At 43.6% G+C, this 26,200-nt stretch overlaps 1 protein-coding gene across 4 annotated transcripts in view; it reads left to right on the plus strand.

Annotated features, from left to right (window-relative positions):
* The first annotated feature begins 2,147 nt into the window (after positions 1–2,147).
* sgce (sarcoglycan, epsilon) overlaps positions 2,148–26,200 on the plus strand; it is a 106,401-nt gene continuing 82,348 nt past the window's right edge. The window contains exons 1-3 of one of the 4 annotated variants that reach the window (XM_070881072.1): positions 10,221–10,282; positions 13,079–13,120; positions 22,261–22,384. Coding sequence is in view for 2 of the 4 variants with exons in the window: in XM_070881070.1 (XP_070737171.1) it covers positions 2,226–2,262; positions 10,190–10,282 (130 nt within the window). In the remaining 2 variants the exon portion in view is untranslated. Of the gene's footprint in view, positions 2,263–10,189; positions 10,283–13,078; positions 13,121–22,260; positions 22,385–26,200 lie in introns of those variants that run through there. The other 3 variants (XM_070881070.1, XM_070881073.1, XM_070881071.1) reach the window with 3 other exon arrangements.

Raw genomic sequence — 26,200 nt, forward strand, 5'->3', positions numbered from 1 at the left:
CCTTTTTTATAGCCCAGAGAGTTACAAGAAATTCCTGTATCTTGAATATTTGCTCATACGAATTTAAAAGCAATCATCAGTCATATACAAAAAGACCAAGTCTCACATCTTTGTTTAACATTAGATTATTCCTCTCTCCAGCCTGTAACCAAAATGTGGGGATAAGCTGGTGCAGGAACCTGAAATGCAGTTTTGTATTTAAATTACATTCTATGACCAGATTTAAACGAACAGGCGCTAAGCCAAATGAGACAAAAGTATTCACAAAGACATTCTACGATTTTTATTAACAGAATGTAAAGCCTTATTAAGCTATTGTAAGGTTCTGCAAAACCAACCACGGAGACATGTGGCCGGGAGAATGGGAAGATGCCATGTTTAAAATGACCAACTGCAGCCAACAGCCTGTAAACCGCGGATGATGATGGGTCTCTGGCCACCCTGTACAGTAACAGACAGTGTTGCAGGGGCACGGAACCGGACGGGGGATGAGCCAGCTACCGTAAGGGGGAAGAGTGTACATTCGGTTCTTCCAGGAAAATGGATATAAGGCAACTTTATATTTTAAAAGGACATTTCTCCAGCTTTTCGTGTAAAACCCTCACAGAAGAGGCAACATGTCCAGGCAAAATCTCCCCAGTAATACACAAGGCAACACAAAGGGTATCAGTTTGAATAATTAAACAAAGGCCCACAGGTCTGATGCAATCCTTTTGGCCAGCCCATACAGAGTGGTACCTCTGTCGAGATAGTGAACAATCATCTTCATTCACCCCATCAGCGATCGACAGGATACAGGTGTGGCTAATCTCCCATTCCAGACAGATCGATACACTGCCATTCACACCCCATTTTATTCAAGGAAGACCCAAGATAATGGCATGCAGTTTTGGCACGAAGATGAACGGACTATAAGAAAAGCTGCAAAAACACACAAAGAGGTTGGAGGTTGGGAGTTGGAGGTTGGAGTCAGCTTTTGCATTGAGTTGTAGAGTTGAGTTAAGAAGGCGGGAGTCAGTTTTCATTGTGATTGAGTTGAGTTAAAGGGGAGTTGAGTCAGCTCTTCACAGGGCCCTCGCTCTGGGGAAGGTGTGCTTAACTCCAGCAGCTTTTTGCTTAGGAGCCAACCGAGAGGCAAATAGAAAAAACCGACGCAACATCGAAGAGGAAAACCGAACCAACCAACAACGTAAAACCCACCCCAGAGGGACCCCGAGCTAAAGTAAGCGCCCCCAGAACCCTGGAGTTGATAGGATTGTAAGTATAGTTCAACCCCCCTCACAGACTCAATTTAGGATTGGAATTGGTAAGAAGGGTGGAAGTGGGAGGTGGGGTTGTGTGTGGGTGGAATGTTGCAACCTCTTATCTTCCCCTTCCCTGTTGCGAGAATTTTTCGTGTTGTTGAGTGAGATTGTGCCAGTACTGCTATTTACGACCTCTTCCTATGCCCGCTATCTTTGTGTTTACTATTCTAAATAAACAACATTAGCCATTTTGCACTCTTACCCACTGTGTCTGGTGCCTCGCTACTCACCCATCCTCATAAATTGCACGTACAGAACCTCAGGGGAGTGTGGATTCGAACCCACACCCCAAGCTCCCCTTACACTATTCATAATAACAATAAAATCAGGATGTTAATATTAATCAAAAATTTATTATCCCAAGTAGAGTAGTTGTGAGGCACTAAAATTTACTCAAATATCCCATGCTGGAAAGGTAAAAGCTGCTACTGAGGACAAAATCAAGCTTGGCTGTGATGACCCCATGCTTGAATAATCTACTGACAATCACTGAACTGTTCGGATTCACAAATAAAGAATGGTTATTTGGACAATGTTGAGTGCTGTGGAATCTGCCTCATTTACATTGATGGCCAGATACCATTTACATCTGCTTTCTCTGCAGCCCCTCTCCACACACTCTCATTCTCTGCAGCCTTCTCGCTGTCTGCAGACCCTCCCGTTTCTCTCTCCTTTCTCTGCACCACCTCTTTCTCTTTGGTGCTCTGTCTCCATCTCTGCCCTTTGCGCTCTGTGGAGCGCCCGTCAATGCCCGCAGCCCCCTCTTGTGCTCTGCAGTCCTCCATCCCTCTCCCGCCGCTGGGACCAATCGGCATGGTGTTCCCACAATGCCGAGCGCTCGATGCTCCGGGCCACATTCTATTTCCAGGATTGTTCGGCTGCTGAGGGAAGGGATCGGGATTGGGATCGGACCTGGAGAACATGGGGACCACTGCTGCCTGCCTCTCCCTGCTGTCTGGTTAGTGCAGTGTCGAGTGTCTGCCGCAGGCTGCTTGAGTGCAGCAGCGACCTCACAAACCCCGAAGCCATTGTGCAGAATGAAGAGGGAGGCGCGCTGACAGCGACTTGTTTCCATCTGTTGGGGCCGAGCCCGGCCCCGCTACACAAAGTCAAGATTGCGGCGGTGGCTGTGTTGCAGGGCCGCTTCCTTCACCCTGATAGCCCGCATCCCACACACTCCGGGACAACCAGTCCCCGGCAACCGCGCGGAAACCGCTCTCGCTGCTCCTTTTTTCATCTAGACTCAAAAAATATATAAAAGATTTTAACCCTCCAAAATTGCGCATTCTTTCTGACAGTTTCTGTAAAAAGTAACTAGTCCAATATAAGTGTTTCGCCTGTCAGCACAATGTGAGCGCCGTCCCCCAATCATCAACTAATATAAATATAAACACGATAAACAACAATGTGGTTTGTTATTGCTGAATGCAGTATTTGTATCACAGACTCGAGGTTTAATATATGAGTGACTCAGTAACTTTACAATTGTATACAGTGGTATCTACTGTGAATGCTGAATAATAAGCTAACTGTATTTACAGTACTTAAGGAATAGTCTTTTTTTTATCAAATAATCTTTTACCTAAAGGCAAAACAGCTGAATGATTCATAATTTAGCATAATTTAAAAAAGGAATTAACTTGTAAATTCTTAAGCAGGTGGGATGTCTTTTTCCTGTCGAGATGTCATTATGATATTAATAATCGTGTTTATGAAAAGAGGACCAAGGAGTTGGGTTATGAGGCAACTATCTCATCGCTCAGAAGCTAATAAGATTTTTAAACATTCAAACTATGTCCCTGTCAGTTGTTTAGAAGCAATTTGTACATATTTTTTACATTAAGGATTAGCAAAAGACAATGGCACCCATAGTCTTCATTTGTAAACAAAGTTAGATAGTTTCTATAATTTCTCGAGTAAAGGATAGTGCTAACTGCAGTAAACTTGGATACTTAACTGCAGAGTGCTGTTTTCAATAGAGGTATGGCAGAGAATGTCTGGCATGTGAAAGTGGCATGTAGCTGGTTCAGTAAATATTTGCCTGTTATCAGCACTACATGTTCAAAGTCATTAAGCACTTGGTGAGCACGAACTTTGCTGAAATCAAAATTAAATTTCTAGTAGAACAATTTAATACAAATCAATAATGTATACCTTTAACTTGGGGATGAGCTAGTCAGCAGGGCAGGATACACCCACAAGAGGCACAACAACTCTTTTGGGGGGGGGGAGACAAAATAAACATTAGATCGAGTGCCCCCTGATCTGGGGAACACTCCAGACACTTTTAATAATTACAAGTGCCAAGAGGCACAACAATCCGATACAACAGGAAAGCAGAGAAAAAACATTATTAAAAATGTTGGAGGTGGATGGATTAACACATTGATTTTATTTGTCAGCTGGTAAGTTGATTGTACTTTTCGTCTGCTATTGTCATTTGGTAAGTGTGATATATTGTTTATGACATCACTAACAATGCACACTGCATGATGGTTCCAACACATCATGTGACTTATTGTATTTTCAGTAGCAGTTGCATTACTACAGTAGTCCATTAAGTGGAGCTCTATTACACTTCTCCCTCCTTAATGAAGAAGTAATCATAACAAAATAATCATCATACATAACTTACATGGTTATACATAACAAAAGATATGGACTTATTTTGCTATATTTATAAGTCAAACTTAACCACTGGTTTTCTGTTTTGAAGAGGATACCTTCGCTCTCGACAGAACTTTCCAAACTTGGTGTTGAGCTTAGACACATTTGGACTCTACAACTTCAGACTGTTTGTCTGCCTGATTCAATCTCGGATTTAAATTCTGACTTTCTCTTTGACTTGTTTCTAGTACATCTGATGTAGGGTTTGCTACTGGTACCCTACTTGTAACAAGACTATCTGACTCATCAGGAATATTTGAATCATTCCAACTTTCAACTTCTTCCACATCTGTAGGTAAAATATGATCAATGTGAACAAACCTAACCTTTCCATGATCAAACATCTTGACCAAATATGTGCGAGGGCCACATATCTTCACTATTCTTTCTGGTAACCACTTTAACCATTTATGGTGATGGTTCTTCATTCCCACCTTCTGATTCAATTTTACACTTCTCTCTTTTACTCTACCTCTATCATGATTCTCTTTCTGTCTTAATTGTTTCTCTTCTACTGACTGTGCCAAGTTTGGCTTTAACAACGAGAACCTGGTTCGTGGCTTTCATTTGAGAAACAACTCTGCTGGTGTTCTACCAGTAGTGTATGAGGAGTTTTACGATAAGTAATCAGAAAATTATCCAATTTGTGGGCCAACGACAACTGCGTTTCTTTGGATTTGGATCCAACATTTGCTTGAGAGCATGTTTTACAATTTGTGCTGTGCGCTCTGCTGCACCATTTGAAGCAGGGTAGTACGGAGGAAACTTGTTATGTTTCACACTGTTTCAGTTCGCGAACTGTGCAAATTCTTCTGAACAAAATTGCAGCCCATTATCAGACACAATTTCTTCTAGGAGGCCATATGAAGAAAACAATCTTCACAAATTGTCTATTGTTTTACTTGTTATTTTCTGCATCGGAAACACCTCTATCCACTTTGAATGACGATCAATCACAATGAACAATTGTTGGCCTTCTAGCTCAGCCAAATCTACATGTAACCTTTGCCATACTCTGGGAGGCCATTTCCATGGCTGTAATGGTACTGATGGTGATTTCTTGCTTACCGATTGACTAATGATGTACTCTATGGCTACCATAAGTAACTGCATGCAAAACTCTTGGTCAAGCACATTCCCAGGTGCTGGTCATGAAGATCTAATAACTTGGACCTGAACTTATTTGGAATAGCTACTCTTGGACCCCACGTGATACAATCGTTATCCACTGATCATTCATTCCTACGAATGAAGTATGGATGAATATCTTTCTCTGATACCTGGTTTGGCAAGCCATTTACTATGTAATCATACGTTCTATGAAAAATAGAACACTTCTTCCCTTTTGGGTGTAACTTGTGATGGGGATGGCAACCTGGGCATAGTATTAGCATTACTATCTGACTTAAGTACAACAATGGGTGTAGCCCAATTACTTAGATCTATCTTAGAAATTCTATTTCCGCCAAAAATACCACTATGACTCCGCTATGATTTCGAGGCCTAACATTCGGTAAAAAATGTGTCCAGCGGTAAAAATCGGCGCTGCATGAGGATTCGTGGCGCAAACCACGAATTTTCTGCAACTTTTCTCCGAAGCCGATACTGCTGTAAGTTGGGCCTGGGGGGGGGGGGGAAACACCCCCAAAAATTCCAAAAAATAAAAAAAAACACAAAACATTCACAAGACACTTTTCTATCGAATCGCTGCAAAAGATTAAAAAAAATAAAAACTTGAACTTACCTTTTTTGCAGGTCTTCATACCTACCGCCATTCCAAGGGCTGCAATGCAGGTTTTTCCCCGGCGTTTTTTTGGGTCGTATCTACGCTGTGAGCCAAACATCAGGCGAAAGCGCTTTTTCCAGTCTTGCACGCTGGCGGTCCGCTCCCCAGCGGTATTTAAAAACCGCCGGCGCAAGACTTCAGGGAATTTCCCGCCACACTGTTTTCCGCCAAAAACAGCGAAATATCGCTGAAAAACCCAGCTCAAGGTTGGGGAATTTCCAGTATCTAGTCTTTTGAGTTCTTGCTTAAATGTCTCCTTGAATGCGTATGGTACAGGACGTAGCTTGCAGTAAACTGGCCTAGTGTCCTTCTGCACTCTGACACTCTCCTTGAAGCCTTAGATTGGACTGCCTGTTTCGCGGATCATCTTCGGATACTGCTTGATGACATCATCTTTCGATGCAACTTTTGTTTCAACTCAAAATCTCATTCTAATTCAGCTTCAGTGATCCCAACCAGTTCCTACCTATTAAGGCAGACTTGTCTCCTGCCACTGATAAGAGAGGCAAGCTCAGAAACGGATCCTCGTATTTCACTGGTACTCAGCGCTATCTTGGACTTTTCCAGTGAAAAATCATTCAACTTGTCAAGATATAACGATTCCGGTACTATGCTCATGGATGAACCAGTGTCGATTTCCATGGGTATCCTGGTTCCTGCAACCTCTCTTTGGATGACGATACATCACGAATCGCTGTTGGGTACCTTTGTGCTGCTGATGATGTGCATCTCCAGAACCTCCTCGTTCTGTTGCTTCTCTTCAATGCTATGTAGTCTCTGGTGATTTCTACTTGCAGTATTGAAAGTCGGTTTGCTCTTCAGTCTTCCAAGATGCCCAGTTTTTTTAAAGAAGAAACACTCTGCCTTCACATATGGATAACTTTGAGCAATGTGTTATCCCAGGCACCGATAGCACGACTTCAATGCGCTATTACCTTGACCAGTTGCTGAGACCTTGGGGCCCAACTGCCTTTTACTTTTAACCTGCAGGCGATTCACCTCGGTTGTCTGATGACTGGAAATGGTACAAAATTCTCGAGAGTATTGGTTGGCCATATCCATTGACATAACTGTCTGACAAGCTAAATCAAAAGTCAAGTTAGGTGTTGTTAACAACTTTCTTCTGATTTCTTTATTTTTCATCCCACAAACAAAGTGGTCATGCAATGCTCGGTTCTGAAAGGTTTTTTGAAATGACAGTGAATGGATAGATTTTTTTAATGCTAAACTGTACTCGCTGATACCCTCGTCAATGAACTGATCTCGTGTTCCAAAATGATAACTTTCAGCAATTTCCAGGGGCTCAGGACTGTAGTGCTGTTCTAACTGGAATCTCCATCACTTGCGTGTCCTTCGGCTTGTCGGGAACAAGCACTTTTTTCAGGGTTTCATACACCTCGGGGCCTGCTTCAGTCAGGAAAATAGCCAGTTTTGTTTCTAAAATTACCTGGTTACGGTTTTCATTATCGGGGATTTCGACGATACTATTCGCAGTGAAAAACATTTATGCTCTGAAAATCCTTGGTCGCGATGGAACTCACCCAAGCGCCCTATTATTCCCATAGGCGTGGCCAGCTGGACTCTTCAGTTCAGCCAAGTAACTTGCCTTGGATTTTTAGCTGTGTTGCAAAACAACCTTTCAAAGTCGCTTTGTTAGTTGGCTGGTCATTTACCAACAAAAATTTCAGCTAGGGAATCCAATTGTCCTATCTTGATTCGCCAATGTGATGGATTCTTTACGACATCACTAACAACACACACTCCAAGATGGCTCCAACACATCATGTGACTTATTGTATTTACAGCAGCAGTTGCATTACCACAGTAGTTCACTAGGTGGAGCAGTAGTCCACTAGGTGGAGCTCTATATTACTGTAACTAATTGGCTCCGAATTTACTCGGGGCTTGGGGCGGACAGCCGATATAAGAGGGGATCTGAGGACAGGAGGGGATGGGAAATGGTGATACTTGGTTTGGGGATTTTTGATTGGGGTGGGAGGGCCACTAGTTGTGTTCATCCAGGCGGCACCGGTGATATAGGGCCCAAGTTTCCACACGATAAAAAACGGGCGCCCCTCCGAGCTGGGCGCCCGTTTTTTGCGCCTAAAACGGCGCCTAAAAAAAAAAAATCACAATTCTCGAGCGTTCTGCAGCACCTTGTCTGCCTGGCGCGGCGCCCAGGGGGGCGGAGCCTACACTCGCGCCGATTTTGTAAGTGGGAGGGGGCGGGTACTATTTAAATTAGTTTTTTTCCTGCCGGCAACGCTGCGCGTTGGGGCGTTCGCGCATGCTCAGTGTGAAAAAAACATTGGCACTCGGCCATTTTTGTAGTTCTTTGTAGCTGTTTAATTTTTGAAATTTTTTTTTTAATAAAAGCACATTGCCATCAGCACTTGCAGCCTTCTCACTGTCTCCTCCCCCCCCCCGCGGGAAGAACGGGCGCCTCCTCTCTTTCCTCCTCCCCCCGTGGGAAGAACGGGCGCCTCCTCTCTCTCCCTCCCCCCCGTGGGAAGAACGGGCGCCTCCTACCCCCCCTCCGGGAAGAACGGGCGCCTCCTACCCCCCCCCCCCCCCCGCGGGCAAAACGGGCGGCGCCCCCCCCCCCCGCTGGCAGAACGGGCGCCTCCTCTCTATCCCGCCCCCCCCCCCGCGCGGGCAGAACGGGCGCCTCAGGCTGACTGCAGAATTCTCCGTGCCTGAAGCACTTTCACACAGGTAGGAAGATGGTTTATTTAATCTTTTCTTTGCTTATAAATGTTATTCAGGTTGGATTTATTTGTATAATATTTGTAGAAGTATAAATAAGGATTTATTGTAGAATTTATTGAGTTCCCTTCCCCCCCCCCTCCCCCCCCACCTCGTTCTGGACGCCTAATTTGTAACCTGCGCCTGATTTTTTAATGTGTAGAACAGGTTTTTTCAGATCTACAAAAATCTTCACTTGCTCCATTCTACTTTAGTTTGGAGTACGTTTTCACTGTGGAAACTTTCAAATCAGGCGTCAGTGGCCGGACACACCCCCTTTTGAAGAAAAAATTCTGTTCCAAAGTAGAACTGTTCTACCTGACTAGAACTGCAGAAAAAAAAATGTGGAGAATTGCGATTTCTAAGATAGTCCGTTCTCCACCAGTTGCTCCTAAAAAATCAGGCGCAAATCATGTGGAAACTTGGGCCCATAGTGTCATCTGCCAGAAGCCCCACTGGTTCCACCTCCTGTACTCCCATTATATTGTTTGTTGGCAAGATACCGGTGTACAGTATAGCGAAGAGTTTAACGTAAGACCTGTAAGAGTGTTCCAGACTCCGAGGAGGCCAATCAGCCGTGATGTCAGTGGCCTTCCAGAAGAGGGGCTACTAATGTAGAACTTTTATTCTCTTCAGCCTGGGTTTACAGATAGGCAGTTATCCAATGTCCCTAATTTCCAATTATCCAATTTCCCTAAACACTACCCCCACCCCTGAAAACCTAGTGAGTGCCTAAGACATGCCGATGCAGATGCCTGCTGGCATTTGTTTCATTGATGGGATGCGATTCCTGCACTGTCACAGTTATAGCAGCAGAATGGGAGCATCGGTTTCCTAGACCATATACAATCATAGAAATTTATAGCACGGAAGGAGGCCATTTGGCCCATCATTTCCGTGCCAGCCGACAAAGAGCTATCCAGCCTAATCCCACTCTCCAGCTCTTGGTCCGTAGCCTTGCAGATTACAGCACTTCAAGTGCATATCCAAGCACTTTTTAAATGTGGCAAGGATTTCTGCCTTTACCATCCTTTTAGGCAATGAGTTCCAGACCCCCACCACCCTCTGGGTGAAAGAATTTCCCTTCAAATCCCCACTAAACCTACCAATTACTTTAAATCTCTGCCACCTGGTTGTTGACCCCTCTGCTAAGGGAAATAGGTCCTTCCTATCCAATCTTTCCTCATAGCTAAAATTCTCCAGTCCAGGCAGCATCCTCGCAAATCTCCTCTGTACCCTCTCTAGTGCAATCTCATCTTTCCTGTAATGTGGTGACCAGAACTGCACGTAGTACTCTAGCTGTGGCCTAACTGGTGTTTTATACAGTTCAAAAATAACCTCCCTGTTCTTGTATTCTATGCCTTGGCTAATAAAGGCAAGTATTCCGTATGTCTTCTGAACCACATTATCTACCTGCCCTGCTACCTTCAGGGATCTGTGGACATGCACTCCAAGATCCCTTTGTTCCTCTACACTTCTCAGTGTCCTACTAAATTATTGTGTATTCCCTTGCCTTGTTAGACCTCCCCAATGTACTAGGTTCGATGGCAATTGGAGGGGGAAAATATCTAACAGATGCATCACCTGCATTCCACTGAGTTTTCTTTTTACAAATATAGCCGTTCATTGATACTTTGGTAAAAAGTACTCTTTATACGATATTTTAATTTTGTTTTGTTTTGAAAAGCCCATTTAGTAAGCTGTGCAGCTGGCATAGAAACCAAAAAATGGGAGAATAATGGAATCGTTAGCAGGAGTAGGACTGCTGAGGTGATGGAGGGTGAGTCCGGTTATAAGACCAAAATGTGTGTGGTGGGAGGTATGTCAGAGTGGTCGAATGTATTTTGTCTTTTAACATTTTTATACTTCAGTTTTGTTGTAATATTTGTGTTTAATTCATCTTCCTTGATTCTGAATAACTATTTTCAGAAGTAATGTATTTAAAAGTGCTGACATTTTGATAACATGGATTTCTCTAACATGCTTACCATATTAACCCAATTGAATTCCAATTGCAGCTTGCACCATACAAGCATTTATTTTTTTATTGTTTAATATATTGAAATACATTCAATGAGGGGCACACCTGCTGAAAATTGATTTGTAGCTGCATTCCATTGTGTTACTGTGTACAGTAAACAGAAAGCTCCAACATGAGCACCTCACTTTAAAATAATCTTCACTCCAAAGAGTAATTGTTTAGGTGGGAATACTGTTTTAAATACAGCTTTAATTTTAGCCTTCACTGATCTAATGACAATCTCAGCTTGGCTCAGTGGTAGCACTCTGTCCTGTGAGGGAGAAGGCCACGGTTCAAGCCCCACTCGAGACTTGAGTACACACTCTCAGCTGATGCTCCAGTGCAGGAGTGAGTGAGTGGTTCATTGTTGGAAATGTCCTCTTGGGATGCGGTGTTAGGCTGAGTTCCTGCCTGATTGCTCAGGTGGTGTAAAAGATTTCATGGCTCTATTCGGAAAAGAGCTGGGGAGTTCTTCTCAACCAACACCACCAAAACCAGATTAACTGCACAATTTTCTCATTGCCGTTTCTGGGCTCTTGCTATGTACACACTGGCTGTCTTTTTCCCTATATTGCAACAGTGATTGCGCTTCAAAAGTAATTAATTGGCTGTAAAGCGCTTTGGGACACCTCGAGGATGTGGAAGGCGTGATATTAATGCAACTTAAAAAAAACATTGAGGCATCTCTTACAAACTTACATATGACACTTTTTGCCTCAAATGGGTTTTACTGTTTAGATTTTGCAAAGGATCAAAAATGGGAAAGAGCAGGGGAGTGTGAGTAATTGGACAGCTCTTTTAAAGAGCTGGGGCAGGCATAATACAGCTCCTTCTGTGCTGTATCTGTGATTCTAAATTATAATCTGTGAAACTTAAAAGCGACATTTTGTAAAAGTATATAAGGGCTGACTTTGTGACGTGTCATTGGTGGTGTAGAGCCTCGCTGGCTGGAAGCATAGGTTGCAGATTTGGCTGCGTAGGTTAGCGGGCCTGATTCACAATTGGCTGCATTTTGTGGTGAATGCAGCTGACTGCGGTAGAGGGGCTAAGGTGGGGCAGAGGTAGGTGACGCCGTTGTCTTACTGATGTATGTGTGGTTCGAAGCACATCTCGAGATTGAACAGTCATCATCATAGGCAGTCCCTCGAATCGAGGATGACTTGCTTCACGCCAAAAAGGGATGAGTTCACAGGTGTTTCAATGAAGGACCTAATATTCCAGATCCCGAACTACATCTTGAAGGCTGGAAGATGCCTGTGCGTGGATTTTTTTAACGTGGGGTGGCCGTTGCACACCAGCCACCACACGGGCATGACAGAGCTAGGCCTTGGTCCAGTGGCAAGGATTAACCAAGACGACTGTAGACCTGCTCTGCTGCACGGGCCTAGTGCGCACACATATCGCAGTGTGGGCTGGCCTGGCCCGTGCTGCCCCTGGGCCCTCCCCTCTTCTGACCCCGAATTGAACAGTATGGCAAGACTGTGAACTGTCCAGTTAAAACTGCAAGATTGGCAGGGAAGGGGGATGGAACCAGTAGCAAGTGAGCACATTTTGTGGCATGGACCAATTATGGCTTTGGTTGGCCTGATGTTGTTCTGTAGGAAGTTGTGACTCATCCAGGATTTGATGTCAGACAAGTAGACTGATAGTATGAAAGCAGTCAAGCGAAGTGGCAGAGCAGTAAAGCTATGTGTCATCAGCATTCATATGAAAGGTAACCCATGCCTGTGGATGATGCCACCAAAAGTCAGGATATAAACCAAGAAGAGGAGGGGGCTGAAGATGGCTGCTTGGGATACTCCACAGGTGACAGTGTAGCAATGGAAGAGAATCAATTTGCTGGAGATGCTCTGGCTGCATTTGGATAGATTAGGAATGAAACCATGCAAGGAAAATACCACAGAGCTAGACAATGCAGCAGAGGCGCTGGAGGAGGATGGTATTATCAGCTATATCAAAAACTACTGATAGTTGTAGGAGAACAAAGAGGGATAAAGCAGCATGATCAAAGGCACAGGATATCATTCAAAATTTTGATGGAGGCGGGAGGGCGGAAGTGAAACCGGAGCGGTTCAAACATAGTTTGGAGAGTTGTGGGGATTTCCCTGCACCCCCACCAGGGCTTGAATGATTCCCTTGTGCCACGTTGACCAAAATAGGAAATATTACTCAAGGTGTAGCTTGACCACTGTACTGATTAAACAGTATAGTTTAGCGCACTATTTGTTTTGTTGAATCTTGTCCCATACCGACTGGATATGTTGATGCTGATTCTGCTAACACTGCCAGAACTCTTTCTGATTGCCCATAAAAATATCGAAATATTTGAATTGCCGTCATGAAAAATATATATTCTAGAGCAGTAAGTTGACAATAGCTAGACTTTAACTGTATTCTGCAAAATTTTCTTTGGATAGTAATGTGGAGAACTTTTCCAAGGTAAAAAATATGCCTTCCTTCTCTGATGTAAGTAATTGAAACAAGAGTTATTGCACAGTAGTGTGTTTTGAGATTCAAACCCAATTACATAATAAGACAAACTGCTTTGCTACACAGGTTGCGAAAGTGCTCAATAAGTTTTTGCCAAGGAGGAGACAGGTAACTTATTTCATTTGGAAAGGGGACTAGAGGGTGTTGCAGAGGTAAGTTGTAACATTTTTTGCATTACTACCCAACACGGTTACCGAACAGCTGTGCAACCTTAAGGTAAATAAATCTCCGGGGACAGATAAAATGCAACTCCCAATAAGGAAGGATATCGCAGAAATTCTGGCATAAATCTCCAGAATTCATTGAATCTTGGAGAGGTACCTGGGGACTTGAAATGTTACTTCTATTTTTAAAAAGATAGCAAAAGAGACTTTGGAAATTACAGACCAGTTATCCATTGTGGGTAAAACTATGGAAATCCTTATTAAAGATGAGATCAGGAAGCATATGGATAGAAATAAAATCATTAAAGAAAGCTAATCTGGGTCCGTGAAGGGGAAGTCTTGTCAATCGAACTTACTGGTTTCTTTTGAGGGTGTGACAAAGGAGCTTGGTAGAGGTAACACAGTGAATGTGATGTACCCATGATCCAGTTCTTCTGGAAAAGTTGGCATTGAAAATAAAGAAAGCGGGAATCAGTGAAAATAGTTTACAATGGATACGGAATCGTTTGACCAATCGAACTCAGAGGGTTGTGGTACAAGAATTGTCATCAGCTTGGGAGAATGTTACCAGTGGGGTCCTGTTGTGGAGTATTACAAAGATACTCGACACAAGTCTGTTTTGGAGAAAAGAATCGTTTATTATAAAGTACTCGATCGAGGGAGAGACAGTTTCTACATGAGTTCAATAATTCGGTGACCCAAACCAGCCGTTCTCTCCGAGCAGCTTCAGGGCTGCTATTTTTATACAATCAAAATACATACAAAATCATGAAGCTCTGCGGGGAAGCTTTCCATTTGTTGTTTCCCTGCCGCGTCACAAAGTTTCGCCTAACTATTATGATTACAAATATTAATTGGTTAATACAATTCCATTGACAGCAAGCTTCATTACCTCCCCTGTGCGCCTTTTATCTGATAAGTTATGTGCTACATCATTCTCAGGTCTGTGAACTATTCCCCTCTTGATTGATCTGCCCTCAACCAGCTGTGGGCTCTCAATCATCCATTGTTTCCGTAATCTCTTACCATCCCATGTGACCTAGCCTTGGAGTGTATCTTTCCCAACTGTCTGTTTTTTTTCTGTGATAAGGTAATTTATCTTCCTGAGAGTCCTAGTTTAGCATTTTCCCTGTGTTTGTAGCACATTTTTTTTTCTTTCAGCCTTGCTTAGTTTTTTAACTTTACTTAATTAGTCTCCTTTGATTAATTAGGTTCCTTCTACTTAATTTTTTTTTACAATCCCCCATTTGATCAGATGGTTACCCCAAATACCCACCCTGACCAGTAGTTTTCCTTTCCCTATCTTAATTCGTGTGTCTCCTGCCCCAGTTTCGTTGATCAGGTGATAGGATTGGGACACTCACAACTCATATCAGGTACTCGTGCCATTGTGGTTGCTCCCCCTTATGTGAACCTAGCAAAGGCTTCCCCTGTTCTTTGTTCATGGTCTTAGCCAAGGTTTTTATTCTGCGTCTCTTGTATCTGCCTGCACGTTCTGCCAGGAGTATCAGTACCACTACCAGCTGCACTATGACTAACACATGGGATGTAATTCTAATCCAAGGGTGTATGCAAATTCAGTCCAAAGTTGTAGAACCAAGCATACCACTGTGGTTCAGCCAGTTCTGTGTCAGTATGCTTTTGTAGTCTTTTGATTTGTTCCTCTAAGACGAGTATTTAAATTGTTGTTCAAACGCACTCCTTTCCAGTGTCAACTGCTCTTTACTCAACTTAGGTATCGGTTTTCCTTGTGGCTCCTCAAAACCTTTATACCCCGCTTTTATCGTATCTACCACCGTTCCGTTGACGGTTTCTTCCTCCAGCTCGGGGTTTATTGTACATCCTTTTATGTTGATTTCGTGTTTAGGCTCCAGACAGAAGTTAAGGCGTCCGATGGGGCACGTTATTTCCCTTCCCACGGTCAAGTTAGCGGCTGTAGTGCTGACGTACCACTGCCCGTTTACTTGTGATACTGCTGTGGTTTTATAGTCCCAACGCCCATGGTGTGATGCTTAGGATGCATCCTTTCGCTTGGCCGTATCCACAGTCATCCTCGCCCTCCTGAAACGACACTCGGCATAACACAACCTGGTTATTCTTATAACAATCCGTTATAGACACACCCTTGGTTGTCTTCCCATTTTTAATAACATACTGATGCCACTTGTGATACCTTACTCGTGTTTGGTTCCTTACTTCCCCTATGTTTGTTATATAGACCTTGTCCTTCAGTCAGCTTATACTGTGGAATGTTTACTACGAACCCTATTATGTTCTGGTGGCCAGTGATGCATCTATTCTCAAGGATCCATGTGTGGCTATTCCTCCGAACCTGACAGGCTTGGCTTGGATTTTTATCCAGCATCCAAGTTTTAAAAACATCGTTAGTTATCCAGTCCGGGACCTTCCTGTTCTGTAACTGTTCCAAATTATGTTCCACTGAGGCCAGCATCCATGCTCCAAAGCCAGCACATACGGCGGCTGCACTGGCCTTAGCGGTTTGGTCGTTCAATAGATTGATGGTCTTTGCATGGTCTCTCAAGGTGTGGGCTACCTGCAGTATCTCCCGTTCGGCCCCAACCCTTAGTTGGGCCTGCAGCTCGTTGTTATCATCTCTCTTTCTAACAGCCCTTTTAGGGTACAGGTTAAAGTACTAACTTGCCCGTCTATGGCCTGAAGGTCTATTGTGTTGACTGTTGAGACCCCGGCCGCATAGCCCACACCTACCACTTCTAATATGCTCCTCATCTTTCGGGTCACCATGAATTTCATGGTGTTAGATTCTGGCCCTTTCAAGGCTCATAGTGTCAGATTCTTATATAGTGCCACCGTGCTGGGCCCACAAAAACTGGGGATAGTTATATCCGTCAGGTTTAAAAATACTGTTATCACCCACTGTCGCACCCTGAAGTGGATTCTGTCTTTCGTTCGTTTTATCACCAACCCCCCCTGGAGCGCCCCCCCCCCCGGTCATATCTGGGCATACCAGGTGTTCTGGTGGGGGGGGGCAGTATTAACAGGGGCTGTGGTGGTTGGTGGGGCAGTGGTGTGGGTCTACCTCAGGGAACAACCTCCCAGCACCACTCACCACAGACCCCATTTGTGCATTTGGAGGGCGGGCATAACTTCTGCTCATCCTGATCTTGCTGAGGTGCTCCTGAGAATTCAGTGAACTATGGCACGTACCTTATCTGCACCCCTTCCTTCTGGGTGCATTGTTTTTGTCTCTTCCACCCCCCCACCCTCCCCTGCAGGCTACATGACACACCATGGTCTCATTTACCCAATTGTCAACTTTGTATAGGCCCATCCCCACGGGTGTTTCAAGCCCTTTGTTTACTGTTTTAGACATGTCACTCCGACGCTGCACCTTTACTGTTGTTTCAACCGTCACCATCAGCGTTCTGGCATCACAACCAACATCACACGAATCCTTGTAATACACGCCTTGTTGTTCCTCAGTCGGTTGTCCTTGTGTTATGGTAGCTTCTCCCAGACCTGTGAGGATTGAGACGCCTGTCAGGATCTTTGCAACGAGCTACATTTTTCCTGTTGAGAGATTACAGCCTGGCGTCCCAGAGTTCAATTTGATTCTTATCATTTCTATTTCAACCGGATTGTTTACACCGTTTCTCCAGACATGTGCCCTTTCCCAGAACCATTTCATTATGATAAGTACCCCTAATATTGCAAATATTAATCCTAGTCCCCCAAAAGTCTATCTGTCAATGCGTCCCTCAACTCCTTTATACTCTAAGGCGTATCTTAAGGAATGGATTACCGGGATTACCCAAGGTTCCGCCATCCCCCGTATCCTTGTATTCTTTCAGCTGGGACCAGTGTTTCCATCGGCCCCTACCTTTCATATTTAAGCACGCGCACGTATCTCCACATATGTCCACTCCACCTAGGTGCGAATCCTGGTTTCTCTACCACTTCCTTAACCATTACCTTAGCCCCCACCTCGGGGATTATAGCTGAGATATTTGTCCCATCATCTTCGTCCTCCTCCCTCTGTCTATCTCGGACCTCCTGTCGCATACCTGTCAACTGTTCACTCAATTCCATCACATATTTCCTGATTCTATCTCGTAATGGTCCTAATTCGGCTCCTCCTGTCACTCTTCCTTCTGGTAATCTCATTCCGCGTCCGGTCATTAATTCATACGGGGTTAATCCCGTGGTCCGGTTTGGGGTGACACGCAACCTCATTAAAATTGTCGGTAGGAGTTCAGGCCATGCCTGCCCTGTTTCCTGTATTGCCTTGCTCAGGGTGGTTTTAAGGGTCCGATTCATTCTTTCTACCATCCCAGAACTTTGGGGCTGATATGAGATGTGAAACTTCTGCTTGATGCCGAATATCTGACAAGTTTCTTCCATTACTTGATCCGTAAAATGGTTTCCATGATCCAAGTCAATTTGGGTGGGTATTCCCCAGCGGGGGATTACCTCTTCCGCTAGGATCCGTGCTACTGTGGTGGCTGTGCAATTCCGAGTTACGAAGGCTTCCAGTAAAGCCTATGATACAGTTCTTCTGGAAAGGCTGGCATTGAAAATAAAGAAAGCAGGAATCAGTGAAAATATTTTACAATGCATACGGAATCGTTTGACCAATTGAACGCCGAGGGTTGTGGTACAAGAATTGTCATCAGCTTGGGAGACTGTTACCAGTGGGGTCCCAATAGGGGATCTGTTTTGCGACCTTTTTTGTTAATATCTTCTTAAATAATTTGGAACTGGGAGTCACAAGCATAATGGCTAAATTTGCAGATAATACAAAACTAATGAAGGTGGTAGATTCCAAAGCTGAACAGGGCAGATTACATGGGAGAACCAATGGATGTGGTGTATTTGGACTTTCAAAAGCCTTTTGACAAGGTCCCACACAAGAGATTAGTGTGCAAAATTAAAGCACATGGTATTGGGGGTAATGTATTGATGTGCATAGAGAACTGGTTGGCAGACAGGAAGCAAAGAGTCGGGATAAATGGGTCCTTTTCAGAATGGCAGGCAGTGACTAGTGGGGTGCCGCATGGCTCAGTGCTGGGACCCCAGCTATTTACAATATACATTAATGATTTGGACGAAGGAATTGAATGTAATATCTCCAAGGTTGCAGGTGACACTAAGCTGGGTTGCAGTGTGAGCTGTGAGGCGGATGCTAAGAGGTTGCAGGGTGACTTGGACAGGTTAGGTGAGTGGGCAAATGCATGGCAGATGCAGTATAATGTAGATAAATGTGAGGTTATCCACTTTGGTGGCAAAAACAGGAATGCAGAATATTATCTGAATGGTGACAGATTAGGAAAAGGGGAGGTGCGAAGAGACCTGGGTGTCATGGTATATCAGTCATTGAAAGTTGGCATGCAGGTACAGCAGGCGGTGAAGAAGACAAATGGCATATTGGCTTTCATAGCGAGAAGATTTGAGTATAGGAGCAGGGAGGTCTTACTGCAGTTGTACAGGTCCTTGGTGAGGCCACACCTTGAATATTGTGCACAGTTTTGGTCTCCTAATCTGAGGAAGGACATTCTTGCTAATGAGGGAGTGCAGCGAAGGTTCACCAGACTGATTCCCAGGATGGCAAGACTGGATCGTCCAGGCTTATATTCATTGGAATTTAGAAGAATGAGAGGGGATCTCATAGAAACATATAAAATTCTGATGGGATTGGACAGGTTAGATGCAGGAAGAATGTTCCCAATGTTGGGGAAGTCCAGAACCAGTGGTCACAGTCTAAGGATAAGGGGTAAGCCATTAAGGACCGAGATGAGGAGAATCTTCTTCACTCAGAGAATTGTGAACCTGTGGAATTCTCTACCACAGAAAGTTGTTGAGGCCAGTTCGTTAGGTATATTCAAAAGAGAGTTAGATGTGATCCTTAAATGTGGCTAAAGGGAACAAGGGGTATGGAGAGAAGGCAGGAATGGAGTACTGAAGTTGCATGATCAGCCATGATCATATTGAATGGTGGTGCAGGCTCGAAGGGCCAAATGGCCTACTCGTGCACCTATTTTCTAAGTTTCTATGTTTCTATGATGATTTGAATGTATGTGTGAATTGGGCAGATAAGTGGCAGATGAAATTCAATGTAGAGAAATGCAAAGTGCTTCACGTGGACAGAAATCCAGAAAGGGATTATTATTTAAATGGAAAGAAAATAATGTACATGGAAAATGAAAGATCTAGATCTCCTGATTGACAATAAATTGAAGCTATCACAACAATGCTTGGTGGCAGTGAGTAAAACAGATGTTACATAAGAACATAAGAAATAGGAGCAGGAGTCGGCCATTTGGCCCCTCGAGTCTGCTCCGCCATTCAATAAGATCATGGCTGATCTAATCTTGGGCTCAGCTCCACTTACCTCCCCGCTCCCCATACCCCTTTACTCCCTTATCGTTCAAAAATCTGTCTATTTCCACTTTCAATATATCCAATGACCCAGCCGCCACAGCTCTCGGGTAGAGAATTTCAAAGATTCACGACCCTCTGAAAGAAAAAATTCCTCCTCAACTCCGTTTTAAATGGGTAACCCCTTATTCTGAAACTATGCCCCCCTGTCCCCAACGAGTGGAATCATCCTCTCTGCATCTACCTTGTCGTGCCCCCACAGTATCTTAAATGTTTCAATAAGCTCACCTCTCATTCTTCTAAACTCCAATGAGTATAGGCCCAACCTGCTCATAAGTCAACCCCTTCATAGAAACATAGCCGTAAGGGCCATATCTAACTCTCTCTTGAATATATCCAATGAACTGGCATCAACAAATCTCTGTGGTAGGGAATTCCACAGGTTAACAACTCTCTGAGTGAAGAAGGTTCTCCTCATCTTAGTCCTAAATGGCATTACCCCTTATCCTTAGACTATGTACCCTGGTTCTGGACTTCCCCAACATTAGGAACATTCTTCCTGCATCTAATCTGTCCAGTCCCGTCAGAATTTTGTATGTTTCTATGAGATCCCCCCCCTCATTCTTCTAAACTCCAGAGAATACAGGCCCAGTCGATCCAGTCTCTCCTCATATGTCAGTCCTGCCATCCCGGGAATCAGTCTGGTGAACCTTCGCTGCACTCCCTCAATAGCAAGAATGTTCTTCCTCAGATTAGGAGACCAAAACTGAGCACAATATTCCAGGTGAGACCTCACCAAGGCCCTGTACAACTGCAGTAAGACCTCCATGATTCTATACTCAAATCCCCTAGCTATGAAGGCCAACATACCATTAACCGCCTTTACCGCCTGCTGTACCTACATGCCAATTTTCAATGACTGGTGTACCATGACACCCAGGTCTCGTTGCGCTTCCCCTTTTCCTAATCTGTCGCCATTCAGATAATATTCTGTCTTCGTGTTTTTGCCACCAAAGTGGTTAACCTAACATTTATCCACATTATACTACAACTGCCATGCGTTTGTCCACTCACCTAACCTGTCCAAGTCACCCTGCAGCCTCCTAGCATCCTCCTCACAGCTCACACCGCCACCCAGCTTAGTGTCATCTGCAAACTTGGAGATATTACACTCAATTCCTTCATCTAAATCATTAATGTATATTGTAAATAGCTGGGGTCCCAGCACTGAGCCCTGTGGCACCCCACTAGTCACTGCCTGCCATTCTGAAAAGGACCTGTTTATCCCGAATCTCTGCTTCCTGTCTGCCAACCAGTTCTCTATCCACATCAGTACATTACCCCCAATACCATGTGCTTTAATTTTGCACACCAATCTCTTGTATAGGACTTTGTCAAAAGCCTTTTGAAAGTCCAAATACAACACATCCACTGGTTCTCCCTTGTCCACCTCATCTCAGGAATCAATCTAGTGAGCCTTCTCTGAACTGCCTCCAATGCAAGTATAATCCCTCCTTAAATAAGGAGACCAAAACTGTACGCAGTACTCCACGTGTGGTCTCACTAATACCCTGTACCATTGTAACAAGACTTTCCTACTTTTATACTTCACTCTCCTTGCAATAAAGGCCAACATTCCATTTGCCTTCCTGATTACTTGCTGTACCTGCATACTAACTTTTGTGTTTCATGTACAAGGACCCCCAGGTCCCTCTGTACTGCATTTTGTAATCTCTCTCAATTTAAATTATAATTTGCTTTTTTATTTTTCCTGACAAAGTGGATAAGCTCACACTTTCCCACATTATACTCCATCTGCCAAATTTTTGCCCACTCCCTTAGCCTGTCAATATCCCGTTGCAGATTTGTTGTGTCCTCCTCACAACTTGCTTTCCCACCCATCTTTGTATCATCAGCAAACTTGGAGACATGACCCTCGGTCCCTTCATCCAAGTCATTAATATAGATTGTAAATAGTTGAGGCCCCAGCCCCTATTCTTGTGGCACCTCACAGGAGTGGGGTTGTATGTTGCGTTATATTAAAAGTCAATATTGAACTATAATAGAGAGGTAATTCTGCCACTTTATAAATTATTGTGACCGTACGTAGAATATTGTGTACAGTTCTGGTCACCACAGTATAAAAAGAATATTGCAGTAATTGGAAAGATACAGAAGAGAGCAACCAGAATGATTGAGGTGTTGGAAGGATTGGATTATGAGGAGCTATTTGAGGAAATTGCAGTGTCTGCAATGACGTACTCTCAGATACGCTGTCGTATTCCCTTTGAAATGCCCCACAAGTTCCATGTGCAAAATCCGAAACTGCCTTGACAGATCATTGGAACCACCTGAAAACTGAGTTTTGCTGGTGCAGAGTTGGGTGGGCTATTTGCCCAGCGACTGGGCAGCAATTACCAACATAAGTCTTACAGTTGATGCAAGCAGGTATAGGGCCTGTGTAAGGGGATAGCTAAGCCTTAAATGAAACATGTTTCTAAAATTATGCACACATACATTTTATTAAGTGAGTTTATGCAAATATTGTCCTGGATTGTTTAAAATGATCAAAAAATAAATTTTTTATTAAGATTGGTGGAATGAAGGTAATTATGATTAAAAATTAAATTCTGTTAATTGTATAATTTTTACATTTTGGGATTCCATTGCTTATCATATGGGGATACCCTTCATAAATGATTGAAATAGAATTCTCCTTTGTTATTGGAGGACCGGACCCACGTGACCCCAGGTACACTTTTGAACCGCTTGCTGTCCTAGGATCCAGGGGCATTACACTGCTTTCCGCCTCAAGGCCAGCGACCACAACTCTTCGCAGCCTGCGCACTAGGAGGTACTTTTGGAATTGTTTCAGGGGTCGGAGGCGTACTCTAGTGGTTCGCCTCCGACCGCAATTTCTAGGCCAATATGTAAATTTGGCATGTTCTCACTTGAAAAAAGAAGGTTGGGAGATGATATGATTGCTATTTTTAAGATTCAAAATGGACTCGATAATGTAGATCATGATGAGCTGTTTCACCGCGTCCAGAATCGTAGAACCAGATGATGGAGGGCAACTTCAAAACAAATCTGTAGAAACGTTATCCCAGTGAGCAAATGGTAAATCTATGGAACAGATTCCCATAGGAGATAGTGGAAGCAGTTAGTATTGATTTATTCAAATGCAAATTCGATCATGCCTTTGTTACCTCTAGACTTGATTACTCCAAAGCACACCTGGCTGGCCTCCCACATTCAACCGTACGTAAACTTTTCGGTCATCCAATGCTCAGCAGCCCATGTCCTAACTCGCACCAAGTTCCGTTCACCCATCACCCTTGTGCTCGCTGACCTACATTGGCTCCCAGTTAAGCAACTCCTCGATTTCAAAATTCTTATCCTTGTTTACAAATCCCTCCATGGCCTCATCCCCCTCCCTATCTCTGTAATCTCTTTCAGCCTCACAACCTTCCCCGAGATATCTGGATATCTGCGCTCCTCAAATTATGTCCTCTTGAGCATCCTTGATTATAACTGCTCAACAAACGGTGGCCATGCCTTCAGATGCCTAGGCCCTGAGCTCTGGAACTCCCATCCCTAAACCTCTCCGCCTCTCTATCTCTCTTTCCTCCTTTAAGATGCTTCTTAAAACCTTTGAACAAGCTTTTGGTCATCTGCCATAATTTCTTCTCATCTGGCTTGGTCTTATTACACTTTTTGTCTTATAACATTCCCGTGAAGCGCCTTTCGGACGTTTTACTACGTTAAAGGTGCTATATAAATACCAGTTGCTGTTGATACACTATATGAGTAATTTGACATGTACGTGTAGGACGCTTGGGAAGAACGGGTGACTTTGGACCTGTGGTTCCCAAAGCTTTCCACCACTGGGGATTTTCTCACTCTTATGTCTTGGTCTGTTGTAGACAAATTGATAGAGATTGATTGCCACAATTAGTCAACAACTCCATTATGATTGTATCGTGCAACTACCAGAATGGTGATAGGTTGGCCAGAAAAAGCAGCAAACCTGAGGACTGGGAGAAATTTAGAATTCAGCAGAGGAGGACTAAGGGTTTAATTAGGAGGGGGAAAATAGAGTATGAGAGTAAGCTTGCAGTGAACATAAAAACTGACTGCAAAAGCTTCTATAAATATGTGAAGAGAAAAAGATTAGTGAAGACTAATGTAGGTCTCTTGCAGTCAGAATCAGGTGAATTCATAATGGGGAACAAAGAAATGGCAGACCAATTGAACAAATACTTTGGTTCTGTCTTCACTAAGGAAGACACAAATATCCTTCCGAAAATACTTGGGGACCGAGGGTCTAGCAAGAAGGGGGAACTGAGGGAAATCCTTATTAGTCAGGAAATGGTGTTGGGGAAATTGAAATGACTGAAGGCCGACAAATCCCCAGGATCTGATAGTCTGCATCCCAGTGTACTTAAGGAAGTGGTCCGAGAAATAATAGATGCATTCGTGGTCATTTTCCAACATTCCATGGACTCTGGTTCAGTTCCTATGGCGTGGAGGGTAGCTAATGTAACCCCACATTTTAAAAAAGGAGGGAGAGAGAAAACGGGGAATTATAGACCGGTTAGCCTGACATCGGTGGTGGGGAAAATGCTGGAATCAATTATTAAAGACTGAATAGCAGCGCATTTGGAAAGCAGTGACAGGATCGGACCAAGTCAGCATGGATTTATGAAAGGGAAATCATGCTTGACAAATCTTCTAGAGTTTTTGAGGATGTAACTAGTAGAGTGGACAAGGGAGAACCAGTGGATGTGGTGTATTTGGACTTTCAAAAGGCCTTTGACAAGGTCCCACACAAGAGATTGGTGTGCAAAATTAAAGCACATGGTATTGGGGGTAATGTATTGACGTGGTTAGAGAACTGGTTGGCAGACAGGAAGCAAAGAGTAGGAATAAACGGGTCCTTTTCAGAATGGCAGGCAGTGACTAGTGGGGTACCGCAGGCAGTGCTGGGACCCCAGCTATTTACAATATACATTAATGATTTTAGATGAAGGAATTGAATGTAATATCTCCCAAGTTTGCAAATGACACTAAGCTGGGTGGCAGTTTGAGCTGTAAGGAGGATGCTAAGAGGCTGCAGGGTGACTTGGACAGGTTAGGTGAGTGGGAAAATGCATGGCAGATGCAGTATAATGTGGATAAGTGTGAGGTTATCCACTTTGGTGGCAAAAACAGGAAGGCAGATTATTATCTGAATGGTGACATATTAGTAAAAGGGGAGGTGCAACGAAACCTGGGTGTGATGGTACATAAGTCATTGAAGGTAGGCATGCAGGTACAGCAGGCAGTAAAGAAAGCAAATGGTATGCTGGCCTTCATAGCGAGGGGATTTGAGTATAGGAGCAGGAAGGTCTTACTGCAGTTGTACAAGGCCTCGGTGAGACCACACCTTGAGTATTATGTGCAGTTTTGGTCTCCTAATCTGAGGAAGGACATTCTTGCTTTTGAGGGAGTACAGCGAAAGTTCACCAGACTGATTCCTGGGATGGCAGGACTGACATATGAAGAAAGACTGGATTGACTAGGCTTATATTCACTGGAGTTTAGAAGAATAAGAGGGGATCTCAAAGAAACATATAAAATTCTGATAGGATTGGACAGGTTAGATGCAGGAAGAATGTTCCCAATGTTGGGGAAGTCCAGAACCAGGGGTCACAGTCTAAGGATAAGGGGTAAGCCATTTAGGACCGAGATGAGGAGAAACCTCTTCACTCAGAGAATTGTTAACCTGTGGAATTCTCTACCGCGGAAAGTTGTTGAGGCCAGTTCGTTATGGCTAAAGGGATCAAAGGGTATGGAGAGAAAGCAGGAATGGGGTACTAAAGTTGCATGATCAGCCATGTTCTTATTGAATGGTGGTGAAGGGTCGAATGGCCTACTCCTGCACCAATTTTCTATGTTTCTAGATGGACCTCGGTCTTTTTTTGTCTCGTAATTCCTATGTTCTTGTGCTGTACCAGCAGTGACCAACTGTTGGCTACAGTGGTTAGCTTTGAAAGATTTAAGACCATTAAGCTCAGAAGCTTTTTCTTCTGTACTATTTATGTTTATATTTGCCACAGAATGAACATGAAAAAGCTAGATAAGTTTCAACAAATGCAAAATTAATTTAAAAAAATATTTTTGTGCACATCAAGGTAAGGATCTTTTGCTGGGAAATGGGCATATGTACCCAGTGTCAGCCTCAAATATTTCCAGGTCAGATAAAGCATATGTCAGAGGCAGAGTAAAACGCCATTTGCTCTGTCCTAACAGTGTTCTAACTTGAGCTTCCCTTTACCAGTGACATTTTCCATTTCCAAAACCACAATCTGAGTGAGATTGCCAAATTAGAGGCAGTTTTGTGCTCTGGGCCCAATAAGAAGTGAGTTGATGCTGGCCAAGTACAATTTGCATACGATCCTTAGCATGAAAAGCCAGAAGAGGTTTTTAACATTTTAGTTAGAAATGGATTTGCACCCAGCTCCTTGAGTCTAACCAACTGCACAAATGCATCTCTTTAACTGTTGTAATATTTTACAGTTCCAGTAGCTTGTGAGCATCAAGTTTACCTGAGCATTTGTGAAAATTAACCAACAATTAATCAACAAAGTAATGTCATTTGTGTAGTGTTCTTAATTTTATGTTTAAA

The sequence above is a fragment of the Pristiophorus japonicus genome, chromosome 5 (assembly GCF_044704955.1).
Source record: "Pristiophorus japonicus isolate sPriJap1 chromosome 5, sPriJap1.hap1, whole genome shotgun sequence".
NCBI lineage: Eukaryota > Metazoa > Chordata > Chondrichthyes > Pristiophoridae > Pristiophorus > Pristiophorus japonicus.